The sequence below is a fragment of the Cajanus cajan genome, chromosome 3 (assembly GCF_000230855.2).
Source record: "Cajanus cajan strain Asha chromosome 3, NIPB_CcT2T_4, whole genome shotgun sequence".
NCBI lineage: Eukaryota > Viridiplantae > Streptophyta > Magnoliopsida > Fabales > Fabaceae > Cajanus > Cajanus cajan.
This window is the reverse complement of record NC_138519.1, coordinates 2,548,201-2,573,259: the sequence shown is the minus strand read 5'-3', so window position 1 is coordinate 2,573,259 and position 25,059 is coordinate 2,548,201. Positions and strand designations below refer to the sequence as shown.

General features: G+C 29.8%; 2 protein-coding genes across 2 annotated transcripts in view; both read left to right on the top strand.

The window, feature by feature from the left end:
• The first annotated feature begins 1,470 nt into the window (after positions 1-1,470).
• Positions 1,471-2,964, top strand: LOC145955438 (uncharacterized). The gene is made up of 3 exons (XM_083070182.1): positions 1,471-1,790; positions 1,889-2,626; positions 2,778-2,964. The coding sequence occupies exons 1-3, from the start codon at positions 1,509-1,511 to the stop codon at positions 2,922-2,924; spliced, it is 1,167 nt and encodes a 388-aa protein (XP_082926308.1). The 5' UTR covers positions 1,471-1,508; the 3' UTR covers positions 2,925-2,964.
• A 5,653-nt stretch (positions 2,965-8,617) lies between these two features.
• LOC109802723 (uncharacterized) overlaps positions 8,618-25,059 on the top strand; it is an 81,714-nt gene continuing 65,272 nt past the window's right edge. Inside the window, exons 1-4 of the mRNA XM_083071500.1 lie at positions 8,618-9,011; positions 9,236-9,310; positions 9,400-9,496; positions 9,580-9,721. The gene's annotated coding sequence lies outside the window, so the exon portion shown is untranslated. The remainder of the gene's footprint in view (positions 9,012-9,235; positions 9,311-9,399; positions 9,497-9,579; positions 9,722-25,059) is intronic.

Sequence of the window (25,059 nt, the reverse complement as noted above, 5' to 3'; positions counted from 1 at the left end):
CCTTGAAGTGGTTCCCCAAAAATAACATGTTTGCGTCTGTCTTTCCAAATGGAAATCCAGTCAGCATGTTGTTGAGCCCAGTTGGTGTCGCTATGTCCTCTCATGTCTATGTCGTGCAATTTATCAAGATTATGAGCTTCGTTGGGAATTGGTTGGCATAAGCCAAATTGCAATTGGACTCTATCAGTTTGATGCCAGACTACAACTGCAAATGAAGTTAAAGCAGTACAAGCAGTCCATATTCTAAAGTTGTCATTTATCATAATATTTTCTTTTTTAAATTTTCTAATTAAATTTAATTTTATTCAATTTTATTCTTTAAATTTAATTTTAAATACATTCTTATAATCTAAATTCAAAATAATAACTAAATTAATTATTTTAAATTTCATTATAATTTTTTTTAAATTCTATATATTTTAAACTGATAAACTAAAAAAAATTATAAATCTGAAAAAAAAACTTAAAAATCAGAAAAAAAAAAAATAGAAAACGAAAAAAAAAAAAAAAAAGGGCCTTTGAGAAATTGGTTACTGGGTAACCGATTTCTCAAAGGGATTTTTCAAAATTTTGAAAAAATCCCTTTGAGAAATCGGTTACCCATCACCTAAAAAATCAAATGGTATATTTACGTAAATATGTTTCACTTTGGGTCATTTAAATAAATAAAAAAAAAACAGTATATTAAAAAAAAAAACTCTATTTTCGATCTAGTTACATATATTAAACTACACATAATAAAGATTGATACAGCGCTTAGATTCCATGCATTAATTAAAAACTAGCATAATTTATCCATTCACCAGTTACTATAGCGTGGTTCGCATCAATCTCGATCTCGATTGGTTCACATTGTCCTCTGCAAACAAGAGATAATCCATGTGTTCAGGAAACATTTTACATTGGATAATGTTACTATCATTTTATATTCCCCTCGCTCTGCACGTTTCACCATTTTTTATTTATTTATTTATTTAAAATGTACGATATTTTAGTGGCCAACACATTAGTGGATTTTAAAATCTATTTTATTATAGTGAATCATGGTTGTGTTTATCTTTAAGCATGATTTTCCTTGTACAGCTTCCTTAATTCCAACCATCGACATACACAACGCTCCCCGTTATCAAAATTTAACGTTAGTGAAACTTGTACATTTTCCTTTAGTTGATGTTTCAGTCATGGCTTCCAACGAAGAAGTAACAGTAGGAATCCCTTTAAGATATTGGCTGGACACTGAAAAAGACCGTGTAGTTATGGCGGAAGCAAGCGGAGACTTTGTAGATGTTCTCTTCAGTTTCCTCACCCTTCCATTGGGAACTATCACCAGGCTTCAGTCCGAGATTGGTTGCATCAACAATCTGTACCAGAGTGTGAGAGATTTAAACCCTGATGTATTCTGGAACAAGATGTGCAAGGAAATGTTGATTTCTCCTCGCAACCCTTTATAAGCCTCTTGCCAGAGACTAAAAGTGAATGTGGATCACACATCACCCACAAAGTATTTCATGTGTGACACCTGTTCAAAGAGCAATGGTTTGCTGGTGAGTACTTTTGATGGGGCAACGTGCTCCTGTGGGAAATTGATGACAAACGAAACGGAGCTGTTAAAAGAATCCAGAGAAGGGGATAATGGTGTTTTTGTTAAGGGGGATGCCATGTTCTTGATCTGTGATGACTTGACAGTCCTCGAAAGCTCTCCAGGTAACGCAGTACAACCCCTCCGCAAATATGGACTCAAAGACTTGAGCAAGATTGAAGAAAAGTCATTACAAGTTGGCAAGAACGAGGTAATTAATATTGCTTTTCATTCATAACGTGTCTGCAAACTTCTACTCAAATTTACCTGTTTAATGAAATTATAACTTGCTTTTTTTCCCCACCCCAGATGATTAGGGTACTAAAGAAGGCATTAACCTCCAAAACTCCTCTAAGTGATGCATTCTTGGAAAAAGAATCTATTCCATCCGACTCTTTCTCACGATACATTGGCCCAAGTAATTGGAAAGGTTCAGTAGAAATCAAGGTAATGGTGAGCAAATCAAAGAAAGAGATTCTGTTTGCTGAAGAAGATGGAAATTTTGTTGATTTTCTAGTCAGCTTCCTCACAACACCTCTTGGGTCTATTCTGAACCATATGAATGGTAAATTATCCTTGGGAAGTATTGATAACTTGTACGCAAGTGTGAAGAATCTGGATTCATCATGGTTCATAGGATCATCGAAGAAACTGTTACTGAATCCAGGAGTGGCTCCTCAATTTGGTTGTAAGAGCATTCAACTAAATGTTTTACAAGAAGTCCACACTCCTAAGTATTGGTATGGCACTCCGGTGACAGATGATAAGGGCAGTGAAAGGAAAATGATTTCAACGAAAAGAGATATGTTACGAGATCCAGCAGAAATGAAACTTTTTGAGCCAAGATGTTGTGATGGAGCAAGAGAACGTGCAGTGGGATTTGTGAAGAGGCCGTGTACCTTTGTGGTGAGCGATGATTTGAAAGTGAAAACTACTACGAATTCAAATGAATTGACAACCACTAGCATTACGTATCTGCAAGAAATGCAGAATCTCCTGTTGGATGATTTGGAGGAAAATTCGGTGAAAATCACCAAGTCACACGAGGTAATATTCACGATCCACTCTTCATTTACGACATATTCATTCACGCTACTACAATATTGGTGTAAGAAAATTCGATTCATATCAATGCTTTTAATTTGGTCAAATAATTGAATATAATGAGCTTTACATTATTATTATTATTTCTGGTCAGGCACTGAACCTGTTGAAGGCATCTTTGACATCCAATGGAGCTGTTTTGACACAGAACCTATTCTACCCGATGAAATGGAAAAGCCAAAGATTCATTCAATTTTGGAGAACCATTTTTTGTGGATATTGTTGCAATACAATTAATTAATTTTGCTCATAGGATAATAATATATTTTTTTATAATAAAATTCTTGTATTCTCATTATTCCGCTCTTCACTTAGTCCTTCATCTCTTAGAAAAGATATGCAAATATATATATATATATATATATATATATATATATATATATATATATATATATATATATATATATATAAAAGGATCCTCCGCATTAAAATTAAAATTTTATAAAACAAGACAAATTAAAACCATCATTGTCATACTAATAAAAACATATTATGCATTCTATTTTAAATGTTGATTTTTATTATATTTTATTAGTTGCGATTTTTAATAGTTAGCTGGAAATATGTGAGGTGTTAATTAAGTTTGTGTCCACTCGAGAGTTCCTGTTTCTCAATCAACCGACACCTAATACTACCATTAAATACTAATTAATAATCACTTTTTTATATATAATAAAGTTGCAACGACTTCTTTTTATTAGGTTTGGATTAGTACGAGGACTACCTTATCACGAACCTGGGATACAGCGTTAGTATCACATGAGCAAAATATGTAACTAGATTGAAAATACGTTATGCACCGAGTGTGAGGAATTTTTTTAAAAGGAAATTCAAATAAAAATTAATATAATGATAATTTTTAAAAAATTGTAACTATAAATAAAGTTTTATTGGCTAATTTTTATTGGCCACTAAAAACTTTAGCTAATAATAATATGCAGTCAATTATTTTATTATCACTAAATAATAGTTGTTAATGATACTTTTTGTTGTAGTGTAATTTCTATCTATAGGATAGCCTCAAACTTCTCTTCGTTGTCATTGGTTTCATTGTGTTTTGGTAAGTACACAAAGAAAAAAGGGAAAAAGAATGTGAAACTACGTTTTATGAATGTGGGAAAAGTGGTTTCCAAAAAAGAGAAATTTTGGTGAGAGAGGTGTGATTTTTGAACAAAACATTTTTATTTTCCATTTATGACCAAAATAATTATACAAATTAAGTAAAAGAGTATTCAATTAGAAAAGGGTATAAGTGTCTTAAAAATTATGGAAACGAAGTCCATCCCCTTTATCTATTGTTATATATTATAGATAAAACCCTTTCAATTAAATTATACTCTCACAAAAATAGTTCAAAGGTATTATTTTTTTTTTTCAAAATTACCCTTAACATCTTTTGAATTAATATTCTCTGTTTTCACTTAATTATTTTTTACCTAATTATTTCTCATTGTGTAGCATTGCACTTTGCATCATCCACTGGGCTACCATTGCAACATCCTCAAATAATAATTCACTCAAACTAAGAGAAAACAAGATTGAAATAAAAGAAATGCTCACGACTAAACATAATTAAATATATGAATGTATAAGTAAATATATGAATGTTGATTGTATATGCTATACATATGAAAGAACTGCTCACTTACTTAATAAAAGAATGTTGATTCATCTTTGTGAGTTAAATTTGAATATGTACATAGATAAAATTGAACAATAAATATTTAGAAAAATTAAAAAAAGTAAAGAAAATAATATCATAAAGGACTAGAATTTCAATGTGAGATTAATTTTAAATATTCTTTTTGTTCTTCTCTTTTCACATTTTCCACATGTACCTACATAAGGGTATTTCAATAATCTTGCTTCAAGTCTTCCCCTTATTTGTCTTCTCGCGTTAGAGTAGCCGTTTTCTTGAGTTTACCTATGATAATGGAAATAAGGGAGCACCTACAAAAGTACTTAATGTTTAAGTTACTCTTCGGTTTAGACAATTTCAAATAATTAATGTTGTAATGTGTGAATGTTAATAATGTACCTTCTGTCTCCTACTTGTTACTATTTATACTAAATTTATTGGGTTTGTGCTCATGTAGTGGACCCATCAAAAGATTATTATACCTTCTATATTATAGTCATCTCTTACAAATTTGCTTAGTCCTCAGGATCCAAGACTCTTCAATATTATCCTTTATCTTTCCTCTCCTATATATATATACCACACAAAAAAATAAAAAGGCCAAATATTTGTTTTGGCCTATTGAGAATTGCTACTTGCTTCCATTCTAGTAACCTATTATATGCCAACCACCAAAGAAAATAAAGAAAAATGAAAAAAAAAAAGAAATCAAAGGAGAAAAGGATGGTTAATGCTTTTATATAGGATGTGAAATTACATGGACTAAGAAATAAATGTAACAATTTTTTACTTGTATTCTTAGTATTGTTATTTTTTTATTAGAGAAGATTGAGTCAAGGTAAAATGATTTTAAAGAGTGGAAACCAAAATTGAAAACAATAATGTGGAAGTTATAAAAATGTTAAAGACGGTGTATTTATGCTTTTAATTGCCCACCGCTCACAAATTTTGATTTTGATTAATTCTTGTTTATCATTTTTTATTTTAAAATAATACATAAATAATGTATTCTTCTTGAAATAAAGAGAAGGTAATAAAGGAAAAATGAAATGTATACACCAAAATCAGGTATCAGCTTTAGATAATGTTTAAAATATATGAGAAATATTACACTACACATGATTGTAATTGTAAAGATACATAAAAGTAAATAAAAAAAATAACAATATACTAATATTGGTGTGTTAAAATAAGGCAAAAATAAATAAGTTAAAACAACTAAAGTAGAAATATAAAATATGGCCAATTTAGACTAATTCACATTAGTGTTAAGAATCCTTGTATGTAAAACAAAATTTCTTGAAACTCCATCTTTTACTGTTTATGGGCCTTCCATGATAATGTATAATATTATTTATAAGCATAAAAACTAACAAACTTATGAGCAAGAAAAATCACCATTGATTAAAAAATAATACCAATATACAAATTATAAAAAATTTGGTCATAATTTACACTCCTACAAAATCTCAAGCAAAACCCATAAAATTTAATCTCAGACGAAGCATATAAAGCCAAAAATGCAAAAAAAAAAAAAAAAACACAAACACAACAAAAACTTGATATTTGTACTTAAAATTCTACCATATAATATTAAATAAAAAAAAATGTAATCATGTATGTATCAATTAAAAATAATATTCACCTTCTTGTCTTTGATCTCACATGACCAAACCAAGTTTTAATCGGTTCTTATATTTATACAATTTCTTAATCTAATAATAGGCTAGCCTTAAACTTCTCTTCGTTGTTATTGATTTCATTGTATTTTGGTACCTGAAGGGAAAAGGAAAAGATAATATGCAATTATGTTTTATGAACGTGGGAAGTGATTTCCAAAAAAGAGATTTTGGTACAGGGATGTAATTATTCATATATGATATAATTTATTTTTTTACATCTAATAGATATAATGATCCACTAAAAAATAGAAACCAAAAACAGTTATATCATTATTAGAATTTATCTTATTACATGTGACTTTTTCTACAAATTTTTATGAAAAAGTCGCAGGAAATACTACAACAAAAAATAACATGAACAACTATTATTTAGTGACAATAAGATAATTTCCTGTATATTATTATTAGCTAAAATTTTTAGTGGTCAATAAAATTAGCCAATAAAACTTTATTTATAGTTACAATTTTTTTTAAATTATCATTAATATTAATTTTTATTTGAACTTTTTTTTTAAAAAATTCCTCACACTCAGTGCATAAGCTATTTTCAATCTAGTTACATATATTAGACTATACATGATAAAGATTGATACAGCACTTAGATTCCATGCATTAATTAAAAACTAGCATAATTTATACATTCACCAACTACTACAGCCTGGTTCGCATCAATGTCGATCTCGATTGGTTCACATTGTCCTCTGCAAACAAGAGATAATCCATGTGTTCGGGAAACATTTTACATTTTAAAATTCGTTAATTTTTAATTTATATTTTGCGAAAGTCAAATTTTGCTCATGTGATACTAACACTGTATCCCAGGTTCGTGATAAGTCTTGTCGTCAATCGCGTCATTGATAATGTTACTATCATTTTATATTCCCCTCGCGCTGCACGTTTCACCATTATTTATTTATTTATTTAAAATGTACGATATTTTAGTGGCCAACACATTAGTGGATTTTAAAATGATAATGTTACTATCATTTTATAAATTATGATACTACAGCCTTGGCATCAATCGCACCAATGTATAAATTATGATATTACAGCCTGGTTTGCATCATTTTAGAATGATAGTAACATTATCATGAGACCTAATAATAATAGGTATGCGAACCAGGCTGTAGTAGTTGGTGAATGTATAAATTATGCTAGTTTTTAATTAATGCATGGAATCTAAGTGCTGTATCAATCTTTATCATGTATAGTTTAATATATGTAATTAGATCAAAAATACGTTATGTACCAAGTGTAAGGAATTTTTTTAAAAAGAAGTTCAAATAAAAATTAATATTAATAATTTTAAAAAAATTGTAACTATAAATAAAGTTTTACTGGCTAATTTTTATTGGCCACAAAAAACTTTAGCTAATAATAATATACTGACAATTATCTTATTGTCACTAAATAATAGTCGTTGATGATACTTTTTTGTTGTAGTGTAATCTCCATCTATAGGATAGTCTCAAATTTCTCTTTGTTGTCATTGGTTTCATTGTGTTTTGGTAAGTACACAAAGAAAAAAGGGAAAGAGAATGTAAAACTACGTTTTATGAACGTGGGAGAAGCGGTTTCCAAAAAAGAGAAATTTTGGTGAGAGAGGTGTGATTTTTGAACAAACATTTTTATTTTTCATTTATGACCAAAATAATTATACAAATTAAGTAAAAGAGTATGCAATTAGAAAAGGGTATAAGTGTCTTAAAAATTATGGAAACGAAGCCCATCCCCTTTATCTATTGTTATAGATTATAGATAAAACCCTTTCAATTAAATTATACTCTCAAAAAAATAGTTCAAAGGTATTAATTTTTTTTTTTCAAAATTACCCTTAACATCTTTTGAATTAATATTCTTTCTTTTCACTTAATTATTTTTTACCTAATTATTTAATGTTTGGAAGAGAGAAATATTTATGTGTGTCGTCAATTTTAATAAGAACGAGAGAGTTTTATCCAATTATATCCGAGCATTTATTATCTTATTTTATTTGAAATAATTGTTAATTAAATAAGAATATCCTATTTTAGTTTCTTTACATATTTTTTTATTATTTTTTTAAGCCTCTATAGACTATTTTCATAGGGCATAAAAATAAAAATTATTACAATTATACACATCAAAAGAGAAGAAAAAAAATAATTTATATAGAAACTAAAATAATTTTTTTAATTATAAAGACTAAAAGATATTTAAAAATAATTAATTGTAAAATATTTTCATTGATTAATAGTTGTATTAAAACATTTTTCAATGGAAAATCTGGTTAGCAATTCATCAAATTCTCGTTTTACTTTAAATAGATATCATCATACTATTTATTTGTTATTTCTCAATATCAAGATAATCAAAATCGAGATTTTAGTTTGACTGAAAATTAGGTAAGAGAATCATAAATCATAAATTCGTAACACAAAACATAAGATTATACTAAAATTATAAAATCAAAATATATCCATATAAATTCTTATGCGTACATCTAATATAGTATAAATAAGAAGGAAAAAGATCATCATAACACATGAAATATTTAATTTAAATTTAAATTCATAATAAAATGTTTATAAGCATATAAAAAAAGGGTTGTGTGTACGGCTCGTTCACATCGAACGTCACTTGCAATCTTGCGGTTGCGATAAGTGATACGTGAAGAACAAGAATGAAAGGTTGTACACTTGTACGTACTGCTCGTTCACGTTCGTCGCCATTCAATCGATGATTTGATAATATTATATTATTAGTAGTCATTAGATATTTAGGTTTAGTGGCTGAACAAACTTTGATTTGGGTTTAGGTTATGGATTATAATTTTATTAGGCCCAAAACGTAAACATGAGACCTAATAATAATAGGTATAGCCCCAAATAAAAAGTTAAAATACTGAACAAAACCTAAAAGTCTGAACTTGAAACCTGAAAGGGAGAGACGCAGAAATCGCCGCTCCTACTACTCTACATTGCTTGAGTTTAGACGATTGCGCTTTCGGACGAGTAGGCACTTAGAGGTAAGATCGCACGATTCTGTTAACCTTGCTCAATATGTTCAGACGCTGGCGCAGCCCTTTCAAAGAAAAGTGAAGATATTATTTTAGTCAACAAAAGAAAAGACGAGGTTCACTTTTGTTTTATATACTTTTTTCCCCGTTTCTTTGTTGCGCTCTTTCTCAGTATTCTTCGGACTTACGCCTTCCACATATCTTAGCTTTTTTCTTCCCTTCATCACTTTCAGTTTATTGCTCACCATTTGGAGTTGTGAAAAGGGAAGACAGATCTCAACTTACATTCCTAGAACAGATCAGACAAGGTTTGTTCCTTTGTTTATAGCTTATATGAATCTATATATATCAAGAAATTTCACTCATATAAAGATAAATATGGATATATATTATGAAGTGCATCTTTCAAGACAGACAGACAACAGGAGTAGTTGCTTGGTGAATGAATTGAAGATTAAGAGCTTTCCTCTTTTTTGGTTTGTTTCACTCTCAAGGTATGATCTTATCACTTACTTGCGCTCTTTTCATGGATCCATTGCTAAGTATATATATTTCTAAGCTGCCTATCTCGCACCAGCTTCAAATCGATCGACGGGAATATTCAGAAAGGGAAAGAAAATGTGAGGGGAAGACAAAGAAGATAAGAAATCCAAAAATGGAGTACTAACTCTGTTGAAGAATAAGAGCTTTCCTCATTCTTAGTTTGTGTCACACTGAAGGTAAGATTCTAAATACTCTTACAAGAATTTTTTTTTCCTTCATGTTCTGCTTTATTTGTTTTATTAATTAAATTTAGTTGACTACATGTTTTATAGTATGTCGATTACAGTATTATACATGTTTGTTTGTTTCTGGTGAATAATTATATGTTTTTGTTTATCATATGTATATATTTATCATGAGTAACAGTGAAAGATATCGGAGTAATTTCTTCGGATTCAATCTGCATTACTTTTAATTTTTATTTTTACACCAACTGCATTACTATTATTATACGCCAAAATGGAAACTCAATATACTTATAAATTATCCTTTTACAACTACCAGAAAAAGCTAATGAATAAATAAATATAATTTTATAAACTATCTTTATTATTAATTATTAATTTTGCTTTATTAAAAACCAATGTAACTAAGTAATACTTTTTACAAGATTATTAAGTGATTCTCACATAATATTTAACTAATTTCTATATATATAACATATAATAAAAAGTAATTAATTATTTTTTACGTTAAAAATTTAAATACATATCACAAAGTGATTAATTGAGATCATGATATTGTTGTGATTCAGGAATTATGTGTATTGTTGTACACATACCAATCTTATTTATAGAGTGAATACAATAAATGATAGAGATACTAATCTCTAATATTATGGAAACTAATTTAATCATATCCCTAATTGATAGTGAAGATAATAGCCATAATATATGTATCCACAATATCTGTAGTATATTCACAATATCTGTAATATATTCACAATATCTGTAACATTTCCCCTCAAGTTGGAGCATATATATCATATGCACCAAGCTTGTTACAAATGTAATCAATTTGAGGTCTTTTAAGCGATTTTGTGAACATATATGCTAACCGGTCACCGAGGCAGCCGGAGGCAGCGGTCAGAGGTGGCGATCGGAGGCAGCGACTGGAAGCAGCGATCGGAGGCGACGACCACCTGAAGTGACGGTCTGAGTCAGCTACTGGAGCGGTTGTAGGTGGCGACCGGAAGCGACGGTTAGAGTTGGCGACCAGAAGCGGCGACCGGAAGCGGCAATTGGAGTCGGCGATCGGAAGTGACGGTCGGAGTTGGCGACTGGAAGTGGCAGTCAGAGGTGGCAATCGGAAGCGGCAGTTAGAGGCGGTGACAGGAAGCAACCAGTGGCGGCGGTGTGACGACCCAAGGTGGCGGTCGAAGGTGACAACTGAAGGCAGCGACTAGAGGCGACGGTCGACGGCGCAGCAACTGGCAGCACGACGATCGGAGGCTGCAGTTGGAGGTAGCAACTGGAGGCGGCGGTCGGCGGTGCGACATCTTGAGGTGGTAACCGCCGACGCAGCGGCCGATGACGGTTAGAGTGGGCGACCAGAAGCGATGGTCGGTAGTGCAGCGATCGGAGGCGGTAGCTGCCGGCGCGACGGTCGGCGATAGCTTGGAGGTGGCAGCAAGGGCCTTTGCAAGAAGAGAGAAAAATATACTCTAAAAGAAGAACCTAAGCTCTGATACCATGTTGTGATTCAGGAATTGTGTGTAATTGTTGTACACATACCAATCTTATTTATAGAGTGAATACAATAAATGATAGAGATACTAATCTTTAATATTATGGAAACTAATCTAATCATATCCCTAATTGATAGTGAAGATAATAGTCATAATATATGTATCCACAATATCTGTAATAATTCACAATATCTGTAATATATTCACAATATTTGTAACAGATACTTTTGGTGATCCTAAATACATAATAATTTTCGGTAGTACATAGCCATTTAGAATATTCAAGTGACCATTCATCTTAGAATTCTAATATAAAAATTAAGTATATATATACTTTGATTGAGATGTATATTTAAAAATGTGATCTGGAAATTAAATTAAATGTCATGTATAATGACTTAATCTGTCACTACACTTATTATGGCACAATTATAATAGAATTGAAAACACATATAATCTAACTTAAAACTATTATGCAAGTGATTCCCGTATATTCATGCAACAATATGTATGTAAGGAAATAAACAACTAAAAACATAAAATCTTTTAGTGGGATTATAACCAAATCTTGTACAGACACACAAAAGAAAGAGCCATCTCAGCATGATCTAATCCTACCTTACTCTCATAATAAAAGATCATTGTCAAACAACAAGAAAAAGTAAAAGTAAGTTCATAAATAACGAAACAACATATAATATAAAATAGTGAACTAGCTATATTAACAATTTCAACAAAACAACACAACATACAACTAAGGCCCATCTTAACAGCATTGATAAATATATGAACACCACTAAATAACTTCACAACATAACACATGGACTTACACCATAGAAAACTTTCAATTTATAACACAACTTATCAACGTAACATATTAATAAAACAACATTATGTGTCATTACATATTTCAATTAAGAGATCTCTTATAATAGAAGTGAGTTGTCTAAATTGTTTGATTTTACTGAACTAATAACAACATGATTTTTTTGGACTTGCTAGATCAACAATTTTTAATGTATTATGATTTCTTGGATTTTATCACTTACTTTAGGAAGGTTCAATACCTATTGTCAAGAATAATATAGCTTGAGTGTGACTCTACCACAACATTGACATGCATTAATCAAGTCACATATGAGAATAGCTTGCTAACTATCCTAGCGATACCATGCAACTTTTTGGTAATTGGTTAAGGGTTTTATTCCTTAACTTCACATCTTACTCAAATTAGTCACTTTTAAAGTAGTATGACTCGACCTCACCCCACACAATATTAACTAAGGACCTAAAAGAGACTCCACTCCATTTTAAGAGACAACCATACTTAAGAAAGGTTCTTTTACCATTAGGCTGTCCGAATACTACAACACATCCACACAATGGGATATTTTAACTTTTAAAATGACACTTCTCTTCTAATCCTAAGTTAACAACATAGTTTAACATCATGTATCATGCATCACAACACATCTCTACATAAAAACATGCCTCATGCACATCACAAAGCAACTTAGAGAAAAGGTGGCTTAAAAGATTTAATTCTCAAAGAAATAGTTGCTTCAAGTCATGAAGAGTTCGCTTTGAGCAAATAAAATTCACCTAAAGTACTCACAACTCACTCTAAACAAGCTTAATTTTTGACGGATACAAATCTGTCAAAAAAATTTTTGCGAATAAATATATCCGTCAGTAATTTCCAACCAATATATCCATTGATAATTTTTGACAGGTATAAATTGTCAAAAAATTAATATTTCTGATGGATAAAAAATTCGTAGGAAAAGTTATATTATTGATGGAATAATTCAGACAAATTTATATTTGTCAAAAATGTAAGAATTTTTGACGAAAATTGACAATCATATATTAAAAAAGATCATCAACAAAATTTTAAACATATATATATATATATATATATTTTAATATATATATATATATATATATATATAGAGAGAGAGAGAGAGAAGAGGAATCAAATGACTCATAAAGTAACTCTTAGTAAAGTTATTCCGTTCAATAATCCATGATGTATGTTGAATTTCATCAATCCAATTATTAAATTAAAAGTTATTAAATTTTACTAATAATTAATATAAAAAAAATTGATTAGCTTTGGAGTAAATTATATGTAAACAATATAATTGAAAAATTAATTATTTTAAATTATTTAACTATAATCTTATTGATCCCCTAAAAAAAATTATAATCTTATTGACAATTTATCATATGATCTTGATATTTTTGTATAACTAATATCTAGTTTTAAATTTGATATAAAAATATTATGATATAACTAAATAATATTTTAAATTAGTATTTTATTAATGATTGATAATTGGAAAATAAAACAAGGATAAATACATTTTTTGAATTTTATATCTTATATTTAAGATGAATAAATATATTAAGTTAATTAATAATTTATTTAAAATGTTAAAATTTAATTTATAAAAATAATATTTTAAAAGAGAAGGGTTATAATAACATCGGTGTAACTTTTACTAAGTATTACACCGCTCAATAATTTTATATTAAATGTGAATTTTATAAATTTAACTGTTAGATTGAAATTTTTTACTCTTAGATTATATATACAAAATTTTATATTAATTCAGGATGATTTGATACTTCATTCTTGTAAAATAAAATTGACGTAATATATATATTTTAAAATATATTAAAATATGAACATTTTGATTATCTTCAAGTTACTGTTCAGGTTTATCAAAATTTGATATAAACATATAATGATATGAACTTTTAATCTAACGGTTGGATTTACAAAATTCACATTTAATATAAAGTTATTGAACAATGTAATACTTAGTAAAAGTTATACCGTTGTTATTATAACCCTTCTCATTTTAAAATAAATAAATTATTATTTAAACTCTTAAATTTATAATAAATAATTTAAATTATATCATAATATAAATTTTAAATAGAAATAAGTAGATTGTTGATTATAAAAATAAGTATATATATAAATAAAGATTAATTAAATATAATATAATAATTATTATTATTGGTAATATAATTATTATATTTTTATAACAGTTTGGATACACTTAAATGAAAGGGATCCAAAGGTAGTATAGTATGAGATTGTAAAATTGAGGATGACTTAAATGAATTAATTTGTACTACCTATACTGATAACATGCATATGTTTTTCGGTAGCTTATCTTATCAGAACTTCATAGTTAAGCGTGCTTGACTTGGAGTAATATAATAAAAGGTGACCTTCTGAGAAGTCTCTTAAAAATTGTGTAAGTAAGGATAAAACATGCTAAAAAGTGAAGTGTCATGAAATAGAATCCTTGAAGAGTCAAATATGAGGGTTGTTACACTTAAATATGAGGCCAAATACACTCAAATGATAGATGTATTCGTAAAAAATTTCTAACAATGTATCTGTGAAAATTTTTTTACGGATTAAATTGTTTATGATAGATTTTTTTTTCCGACGCTCATTTTTTCGACGAATTTGCATCTATCGAAAATTCATCAAAAACAGAGAATTTCTGACGGACATTCCTTTTATTGACGGATTATGTATGTCGAAAATTTTCGTTTTTCTTATAGTGGTTGATCGAGATCACTTGAGTGAGCCCTATGGGCATTTTATGTGAACAAACCTAACAACTTCAACCAAATAAAGAATTTGCATCACCTAACATGAACAAGTAAACTATTCCCAACAATCCAACCATCAATCTACACCAACTCAGCATGGAAACATCAAATCAACATATATGTACGACATCAACAACTCAAACTAATCTTTTTAAATAGCATGCATCAACAAAATCCGAGCCTCAGATCATCAATTCTTCTTCAAGATATACAAAATGCCCAAAAACCTAAGACATCATGGCTTTACTTCTTCAAATTCAACAATCAAAGCCACCACTAAGCAAATCAACAAAAGAATCAGCACATACAATAAAACAAAGACTTCTCTACAAGTTTTCTTCACCTCAAATCTTCAAGAAATGAGGGAAAAGAATGATGAATGATGAAGAATGTGTCCTCTCAAGTTCTCGTCGCACGCAACTCAAACATTTGATTCTTAGTTCTCAGATTTTGAATCTCAACTTAGCAACTCAAATCTATGCTCCAGGGAAGGATGAGAGCACTTTAATGAAGTCGCATGGAAGAACGATCTCCTTTGGCTCCAAAGTCTTTCTTTCTAAAACTTTTTCTCTTTAGGAAGTTTGAGAAATAAATTTGTGAAATTCAAGTTCTCAAAAAATCTTATATACCTTATCCTAAACTTGGTCAACTTTAATCTCATTACAAAACTATTTCAAATAACTAAACTCTTTAAAATTCTTTAATTTCTAAAGTTTTAAAATAATAAAATAAAACATCAACATATATCATTTAATTAACATAAATTAAATAAACAATAAAATCACAACACAGTGTTACACCAAATATGTTGATGAAAATTCTAGTTTAATCAATCAATTAAAAGTATAAATAATCTTTTAACTAATCAAAATGCAATAGTAACTAATTGATTTTACTTTTTTAATTTATCACATTTAATTTGTAATTTCTTTGATGAAATATGGTATTAAGAAACAAAAACAAATTTTCACCAAAAAAAATTAAAAATGAATATATAAAATTTTTAAAAATTATATATATATATATATATATATATATATATATATTAGAAATGCTAATCAATGCAAGAAAATCATTGAAAGCATCAAAATAAAACTTATTCTTATTTATTGCCAATTGTGGAGCCTCTTTTAATTTAAGCTTAAAAGAATATTTAATTTTTATGATAAATTTAAAGAGTACTTTTTAAGAATTTGCTACTAAAACTAAATATTTTAATAAAAAGACTTTTAAAAATGCTTTTGACTTATATTTTAAATATGCTCTAAGATATTTAACTCAATGAATGATTCCTCACTTCATTCAGTTAAATTTCTTGCATTAAGAATCAGAACTTGTTCCAACTATTAATTTTGAAACTATCCCTGGCTTTCAAAACTAATAGGTGATTTGTTTCAAATCTAGATTTAGAAAACGTTTTCCAACCAAATTCTAAATCCAAGATCGAAGATAAATACCACTTTATCTAAGTATTAAGAACAGAATACAAGTCTTTGACATTGAGTAATAGATGTACTCAATATATGAATCAAAAAGGAATACAAAGGAGTTCGATGACTACATTAACCCCAACCCTAGAGCTTTAGCTCTCCATGATACAAGATATCACAAAATAACAAGAAGAAAGGTAGAAGAAAGAGATCCTCCGGAGAACCGCGTTCTCGCGAGCTCCAAGGTGCTCTGTTTTCTTCTTTCGTCTCTGTTCTTCTTTCGTGCGACTCGTGATAATGAATTTTCTCTCTCCTCTTACCTTTTATAGTTGTTGGAATTAAAATAGAGTGGGCAAGAAAGAGAAGGAACCGCTCAGCGTCTGGAAATGACTGAGCGGATTGGAGAATACTTCATCATGAAGTAACCCAAAGGGTTGAGCCCTTTTTTAACGGCTGAGCACCTGGGAGACTCCTTCATACTTAAGTAATCCAAAGAGCTGAGCTCTTTAAATCTGCCCTTTTTCCACTCCTCCAGTAATTGCTTGCGGTCTTAAAAGCTCTCAGGCCTTTAAAAGGGCTGATCCATTTGCTTCTAGAAACTCTTTTCTTGTTCCAATCTTCAAAATCTGCAAAATAAAGGGAATTTTGATAAGAAAAATTATCACTGCATATAATGACTTCAATTAAGAGCCCCTTTTTGATTCCATATGTATTTGCCAAAATTTTATCATTATATCCAAAAATTTATGCTAGATAAGTGTCTCAAATTAATTTTTTCATTAGACCAATTAGACACTTATCAGGTAGTCTAAAAGGACATTTCAGTGGCTCATCTATTGTGACACTATACACTATGGAAAATACATTAAGGTGAGTTGATACAACTATGTCACAACAAATTTCACCCCATGCTCAATCTACTTCTAACATTTTCAATGATTGGAGCCCACGATAACAACTTTATGAGATTTGCACCGATTGAAACCCCAAATATTAGAATGTTGTGACCCAAATTTATAGATCAAAAAATGAGTTGTTTCATGCAACCAACATGCTTTTTTGAAAATTAATCTTCGTATCCAATGCAAGTTACTTCAATATCAACTAGTTGGTGTATGTTTGGTGCAAAAAAGAGTTAAAAACTAATCGCGTTCAAATCCACAGTGATCGAGTGCAAAGCTACATATAATAGTGGCAAGATATAAAGAAAAGATACACACTAGAATGAGGGTTGAATAGTGTATATCAAAAAACTCGCACTTTTGCACAGTGAAAAGAAAATAACTTTACAAATATTATTATATTAGTTTGTCTCAACTATCGAGACTATGCTCAGTTCTCAATTTAACCATATTGAATTTCATTAACTTTTGTAATGTGACAAGTATTTTTTTACCGAGTCACTTCTACCTCAATCTTAAGTAGTCTTTGACTTGCCTCTTTAAATAATTACCCAAGTATTCTTTCAATCAAGTCTCTCTAGACTGAACACCAAGTATTCTTTCACACAAGTCTTTTTAGGTTCAACACTAAGTATTCTTTTTACACAAACCTTTTAAGGCTCAACCCTTACAATAAAGAACTATGTACAGGATTTACAATGAAAAGCTTCTTTGTAGTTTTTTAGTTCTTTATATTTTTTTATGTAGCTCTATACAAACTTCTCAATGTCTATCACTTCTGTTCTTTTTGTCTTGCTCTCAATTTCTACAACACTTCTTCTATTTGTTGTTTGAAGGCTTAATCTTTTTTTATAATAGCTTAAGTAAAGATGACTGTTACAACAACTTTGAGTTGGACTTTCAATTTGGTTCACAAGTTGCTTTGTCTATCTTCTTTGTTAATCCTAGAGATTATTGTTTATGTATCTAATGCTAGCATTAAATGTCTTCCAGTAATATTGAAAAAAATTCAAGTCCCACATTGACTAGAGATTATGTAATTAAATAATATATAAGTGAAAAGCAACATTCATCTTACAAGCCAGTTTTGTAGGGTTGAGTTAGGCTAAAACCCACTATTCTAAGATGGTATAAAGCTATCCTAGATCTTTAAAAAGGGTCACCTATCCTAGATCATTAAAAAAGGGTCACCGTCCATTTAACCACGTACCAAGCCCAATAGTGCTAGACGTGAGGGGGTGTATTGGGAAAAAACCCAAGTCTCACATCTATTAAAGATTAGATAATTAAATAATATATAAGTGGAAAGTAACCCTCATCTTTTATCTAATTTAGTAGCTACTTATCATTTCTTTCTAAATTGAGCATGACGAAAGTAATGTCAGCGTAGAGCAGTTGAAGTCAGTGTAGAGTAGTCTTTTGTAGAGCTTTTTTTTTTCTTCATAATATTCGGGATTTTGCTTTTTTACTTCTAATAGATATTGTCTTTTTCCTCTTTAACAGATTTTGAGAGTTTCGAAACTTTTTTCTTGTTTGATCTGTTAAGGTTAAGGAATAACATATTAAATAAAATTTAACGTTAGTCTCATTTGGAAATATTAATTTAATACAAAGAGATAAATTGTATGTTTCGTCTGATTTTCTTCATGTTACAGATGATAAATATTTTCCACATTTCGTTTGATATAGTTTATCTTTGTAGATATTGACTTTGTTTAAAGAAAATCTTTTGATTTTATCATCTATTATTTTTAATAATTAAAAAATTACAATATTTTAGCCTAATTCAGATAACTTGACCTTTGCCCACTAATTTGATTAAAACTTCAGTTTTAAACCTTCTTTTTGAGTGATTTCAATGCCATTGCAAAGTTAAGATCTAAGACTACAACTCCTCTAAAGACGTTAAAAGCTAATTTTGGATGGGTGGATGTGCTTTATTAATCATGACCATGGTTCCCTTAATTTTGGCCATGCACAGGCGTGCTTCCTCAAGCACGACTGTGGTATCTCCTGCACATGCGTGCACTTGTGTGCCTCCTTCAAGCACAATCGTGCTTATCAATACTGAGCCGTGAAATCTCATTTGACTCGACTAATTCACACACGGATCTCACCCTCTTCTCATTTTGCATCAAATCATAAAATTAACCAATATTTGTATAATCATCCCAAAATTAAACATCATACTCCAATAATATATATATACATCATTAATTCATCAAAGTTCATCTAATTAAACTCCAAACCTTCATACATGTAATACGAACCTTTGGAATCCATAAGATAATTACCAAACAAATTTAATCAAAGTAAATTCATGATTTGTAAAACAAAGTAGTGATGAATTCTCAATTAAATTCATATGCATCAATACAAATCTAATAAGCAAACAACCTAAGAGGCTTAGAGTTCGCCTCTTTACTCTTATCCCTTATACATGTCCATAAATGTGATAATCTCAGTCCCCTACCTAGAGTGACAATCTTGTGGAATAAAATGTTTCATGTAGCTCTAGATGCTAATCTGCACCTTCCCCGTAGTCTCCACTAAATTTTCTCTTACTAGTGCTTTTGATTTTTCAGAAGGTGCGCAATTATCTAATCCTCTCTATCTATTTCATTATAATAAGCCTCTGATTTAGATCCCAAAGTCCAATCCAATACTCTCCAATGTACAATTCCCCTTATTATTTTATTTAATTAAAAAAATGTTAGTTATATTATAAACTTAATTAATTAGTCAAGCCTATAATATTATTTTTTTATCAAAAGTAATTTATTTTGTAATGAAAAATTAAGATGGTCTTTTAAAATGACACATACGTTCCCTCTAGTTTTTAAGTCAATAATAACCTTTCTTATTTTTTTTTATATAAGTGACACACATAACATCTTATATTAGATAACACCAATTGTGCATTATTAAGATAAAACAAATTATTAATACAAGTATTAATAATTGAATGAGACTTGATCTCTTACTTAATTTTAACTTCCAAATTTTATCCTAAATATCATGTCTGTTATGATTTTAAAAATATATTTACTTCAAGAAGCAATATCAAAGAATTGGCTAAAAAGTTATTATTTTCAAAATTGAAAAATAATACAAATTTTCATAAAATGACATATCATTGTCCGTAATTAAGAAGTAATGGATAGGCACGTATATAATTAGCATAATAAGAATTAACTTTTATTTATTTTTCATTTTCTTACTTTAACTAATAACGTGGTTCTAAAAGAGGTAAGTAATTTTTAAAAATTAAAAGGATATGTTATTTAAACAGATCTTAGAAAAAATGAGTGCAATTTTTCCAGTTTTCAGGTGACTAAACATCTTAAAAACTGAATCAAATTAAGTCTAATCCAATTATGATCTCTCGTGAATTCACTATCAAACATTCACTTAGTGATTTATTGGTATCGTTGAAAGTATAGTCAAACTCACGCTCTAGAATTGATATCCTATTATTCACCGGGATTAGATGATTCGTCTATATGAGGTTTGAAACTTTGGTCAGTATTTATAAATTTCAAGTTCTAATTTTATTGGCTTATTATCTGGATAAGTTTTTTAAGTTCTAATTCCTGGATTATCCATCAGAGTCTCTTAAGAGTAAGAGATTTAAAGCTTAAGCCTATTAACCAAAACAAAATTATGTACTGATTAGGAAAATGATTTTAATGATCCGACATATACGACCATGTTGTCTAACCAAAAAAAAAAACAACTGATAATGTTTTTCCTAGCATAATGACCTTTCGTGGAGTCGCAAACTTCATGCACTTACACTTTGCACTAGATCCTTCCTTGGATAGAGGATATATAAGGATAAATTTTTATATGAAGAAATAAAATCATAAGATAAAATTAAATTATACACAAATTAATTTGTTAAAATTGAAACTTTTTTTTAGTTTATTTAAAAATATATTTTAATTTACACATAAATTAGTTTTATATAAGTTATACAAAATTATTTATATTTTATTTTCTTTTCATATAAGTACTTATAAAAGAAATTTATATAAACGAACTTAGAAGCTATAATTGTTCCATTGAAAAATTCACCTTCACTAACAAATTCATCATTTAACTCCTGCTTTTAAAATATTATCAAACTTGAAATTTTATCGTCAGTGACGAAATCAAGAATTAGAGAAGTTCTTTCTTCATTCATTATCTCGATGTACTAAAAAATCTGATAAATTTTTTTTTTCAAAGTTTAAATATATATGAAAAAAATTATAGCAAATTTTTATATTAAGAGTTTAAATGAAGGTTCTTTACATTTTTTAATTTTGGACTAAAAAATAGGATCAATTAAAATTCAAATATGATAAATTATGAAATTTGTATAATTTACAAAAAATATATATTTTTTTATTTTTATAATTTAATTAAATGTCAAATTTATAATTATACTTTTTGTGACTATTGAAGATATATTTTTTTTAAATCTAATTTCTTTTTTGGTGTATTAGATATAATTAATGATTTTTTTTACTTAGTTATAAATAAGGATACGACAAAAAAAAAAAACTAATTCTAAGTATGATATAATAACAGTACTTTAAGACCTACCAGGCATATCCTACCATACATTTAACTATAGAATTATCATTTTAATCCTTAAAAATATCTTATATTAATAATTTCAGGTATTAATAATTTCTGTGATCTTACTTTTGTAATTTTAACAACTAAAATAATTTTTATTTAATAATATATGAGGACAAATAATGTTTGTTTAGTAAATTTTAAGAATTGAAATGACATTTTTTTATTTCAAGGATTAAATGCACTAATATTTGTAATTCAAGGATTAATATTTGATTCATTAATTCAAGGATTAATTTTTTATTCATTAATTCAAGAATTAATTTAATTAGCGTATTATTTTATTGCTTGATGAAAGATAAAAAAATAACATTTAACAAATTTTGCATGCAAAATAAAGTTGATCAATTATCCAAATAATGATACGCAAATCAAATAGTTGTAATTGGTACCAATTTAATTTGATTTTCATATTTTACACCATGGAAAATTTTCTCACACTGATTCTTGTCACTGCCATTATCTTCATTAATTTATAACTCTTCATTTATTTAGTCAATTCTCCTTTGTCATAAAATAAAATAGGCTGAGTCAGATGAACACACTAGAATGACTTGACAAAACATTTTATATTTAATTCATAATATTGAACTGAATTACTCTCTCTCTTTCTCTTTTTTTTTTTTTTTTTTATATTATTTCTCTCCTCTCTCTACGTCCTTTTTCTTCTTTTCTCTTTTTCCCTCCCCTTTCACATCTTTTTTTTTTCTTCTTATTTCTCTTATTTCTCTCTCATATTTCTTATTAAATATTATCTAATATTAAAATTATTTTAAATTATTAAATATTTATAAATAACTATTGTTTGTAATGACCCGACTCGTCACTACACACGCCACTAAACACCGAAAATACTAGATAGAAAGAACGAGTATATAAATATAGGATCTAGAATATAAGTATATACAAGGGCTCAATCCGACTAGAGTTAGATTGTGCAAAAACAACCAAGCAAAACAAAATACATCATCAACTGCTACACCAAGCAGCTGAAACAACACAACATCAACTAAAATCAGCTCTGCCTGCTAGCTGCAGACTCCTCACCCGCCTCACACCTATCTCTGCTCTGCTCCCGTACATAGTACGATCATAGCAGTCCAACCACATGGAAATAACAAAGGGTAAGCTAGTATAAAAAGAACAACAACAAGTAATATTTAAGTAATCAGAACAACTTCAATTATCAACACATCATCAGTCTACACCTCATCAATTGTACGATCAAATCAGCATATAACATATAATGTGTCGTCACACATATCATCTCGGAGATCTCCTACAACAGCTCAGCCCTTATGGCCTACAACAACTCAGCCCTTAAGGCCTACAACAACTCAGCCCTTAAGGCCTACAACAACTCAGGCATCATACAACACTGCACAACTTTACAACTCGACATATCAACTTTCAACATAACACAACTTCACAACTCAACATATCAACTTACAACACAACACAACTTTACAACACATTCACCAGATACAACTCAACATCAACAACAACATTATCTAGTAGTCATCACATCATATTCTTCCATTTCAACTCAACTCAACATAAAACAACATTAACCAGCATACACCACAATCTCATCTCCGTGCCCGGTGCCCTCGTAGTTGCGCCCAACGTAGTACAACCCGAGAGCACCAGGGGGCCAGCGCGCCCAGCGCAAGCATGCCCGCGCCTGGCGGGACTTAGTCAGAGAGCCCAAGGCTCTCTCGCGCCTGGTGCAATATCAATTGCGCCCAGCACAGGCCAGGCAGAGACTCCAAGGAGTCTCACGCGCTCGGCGTACCTAACCCACCGCCCAGCGCGGGGTGGGCAGAGACCTCCCTTTGGTCTCGAGCCCAGCGCAATTCAAATTGCGCCCAGCGTCCACAAGGTAGAGACTCCCAAGGAGTCTCACGCCCAGCGCGACAAGGGTCGCCCTCAGCACAGAGTCAAGAACCCAAAATCCTGCTACAACTGATATCGCGCCCAGCGCAGTACAAGTCACCCCCAGCGCAGTACAAGTCACCCCCAGCGCGGGCCATTCAGAGACCCACATTCTCCAGCGCACCCAGTGCACTCATCATTGCGCCCGGCGAGCTTGGCCAAATGGGGTCTCCTGATGGCTAAGCGCCCAGCGCGATGAATAGCGCTCAGCAGCAACCTTACCAAGTTCGAAAATTTGCTCAAGCACCTGCAAAAACCCACTTTCCAGCACATGCAATCCAACCAAAGTACCACATTTTCATCCAAGAGTTTCAAAACAACTTCTTTTTACACATGCATCTACAATCAAATGAAAACCAAGAATTTTTCCAAAATCCCAAAGTCCCCAAAAACTCAATGTGTCACCCAAACAGCCAAGAATCCGCATGCAAAATCAACCACATGAGTTCTTAGACTCATTTCAGCCAAACCACAACAAGAAAACTAACTTACCTTACCTCGGGCAAAGATTCTGAGCTCTGGGAAGAGGAAGAAATGGAGAAGAGAAGTGGAAGAATGAGAAGCTCCGCACGACATGGTTCCGGAAGCAAATCACCTACTCAGCACCTTGAATTCAAGCAATGAGAGTGAATCAGAGATGTGAGAAGGAGTGAATGAGAGAGTTTTGAGAATGAAAGAGAGTTGAGTGTTCGGGAAAGAAAAGGAAGAGAATAACCGGGGTCTCACATTGTTTATTTCATAAAATTTAATAAAATTCTTTCTCTCTCTCTATATATATATATAAGAATAAATTTTATATTTGGTAAAAATTAATTTGTCCTATTTAATTTAAAAAATTTAAATTAATTTATTCAAACAAAATAATATACAAGTTCACAACCATGATATGTATGTATTTATTTACATTAAATATTGATTATTAAAATAATAAATGAATTAAAAATTTATATTGGAAGTGAGAACGGAATTTATAAAAGCTGGAAGATTAAATCCAAATTTTGATAATAGTAGTGGAGTTAAAAGCTGAATTAAATTATGTTCTTATCAATAATTATGTATAATAAAAATTAAAATTTTACCCCAATTGGATATGTAATTTGTTGTAATATATAATTTTAACAATTTAATTGTAATAACAAATACGGAGTAAACAAGTTTCAGAATAATACACATAAACTTTGTGTACCGACAATATAAACAATTAATGTTCCAGGTATATTTTAAATAAATAAATGCTTGATTTTCAATTATTTCTCTTTCACTAGAAATCTATTTGAATTACTGATATACAAAAC

Coding starts and splice junctions, on each gene's coding strand:
- LOC145955438 (XM_083070182.1), top strand. CDS start 1,509: ATGTGTGACACCTGTTCAAAGAGCAATGGTTTGCTGGTGAGTACTTTT. Junction 1,791..1,888: donor TACAAGTTGGCAAGAACGAG/GTAATTAATATT, acceptor TCCCCACCCCAG/ATGATTAGGGTACTAAAGAA. Junction 2,627..2,777: donor AAATCACCAAGTCACACGAG/GTAATATTCACG, acceptor ATTTCTGGTCAG/GCACTGAACCTGTTGAAGGC.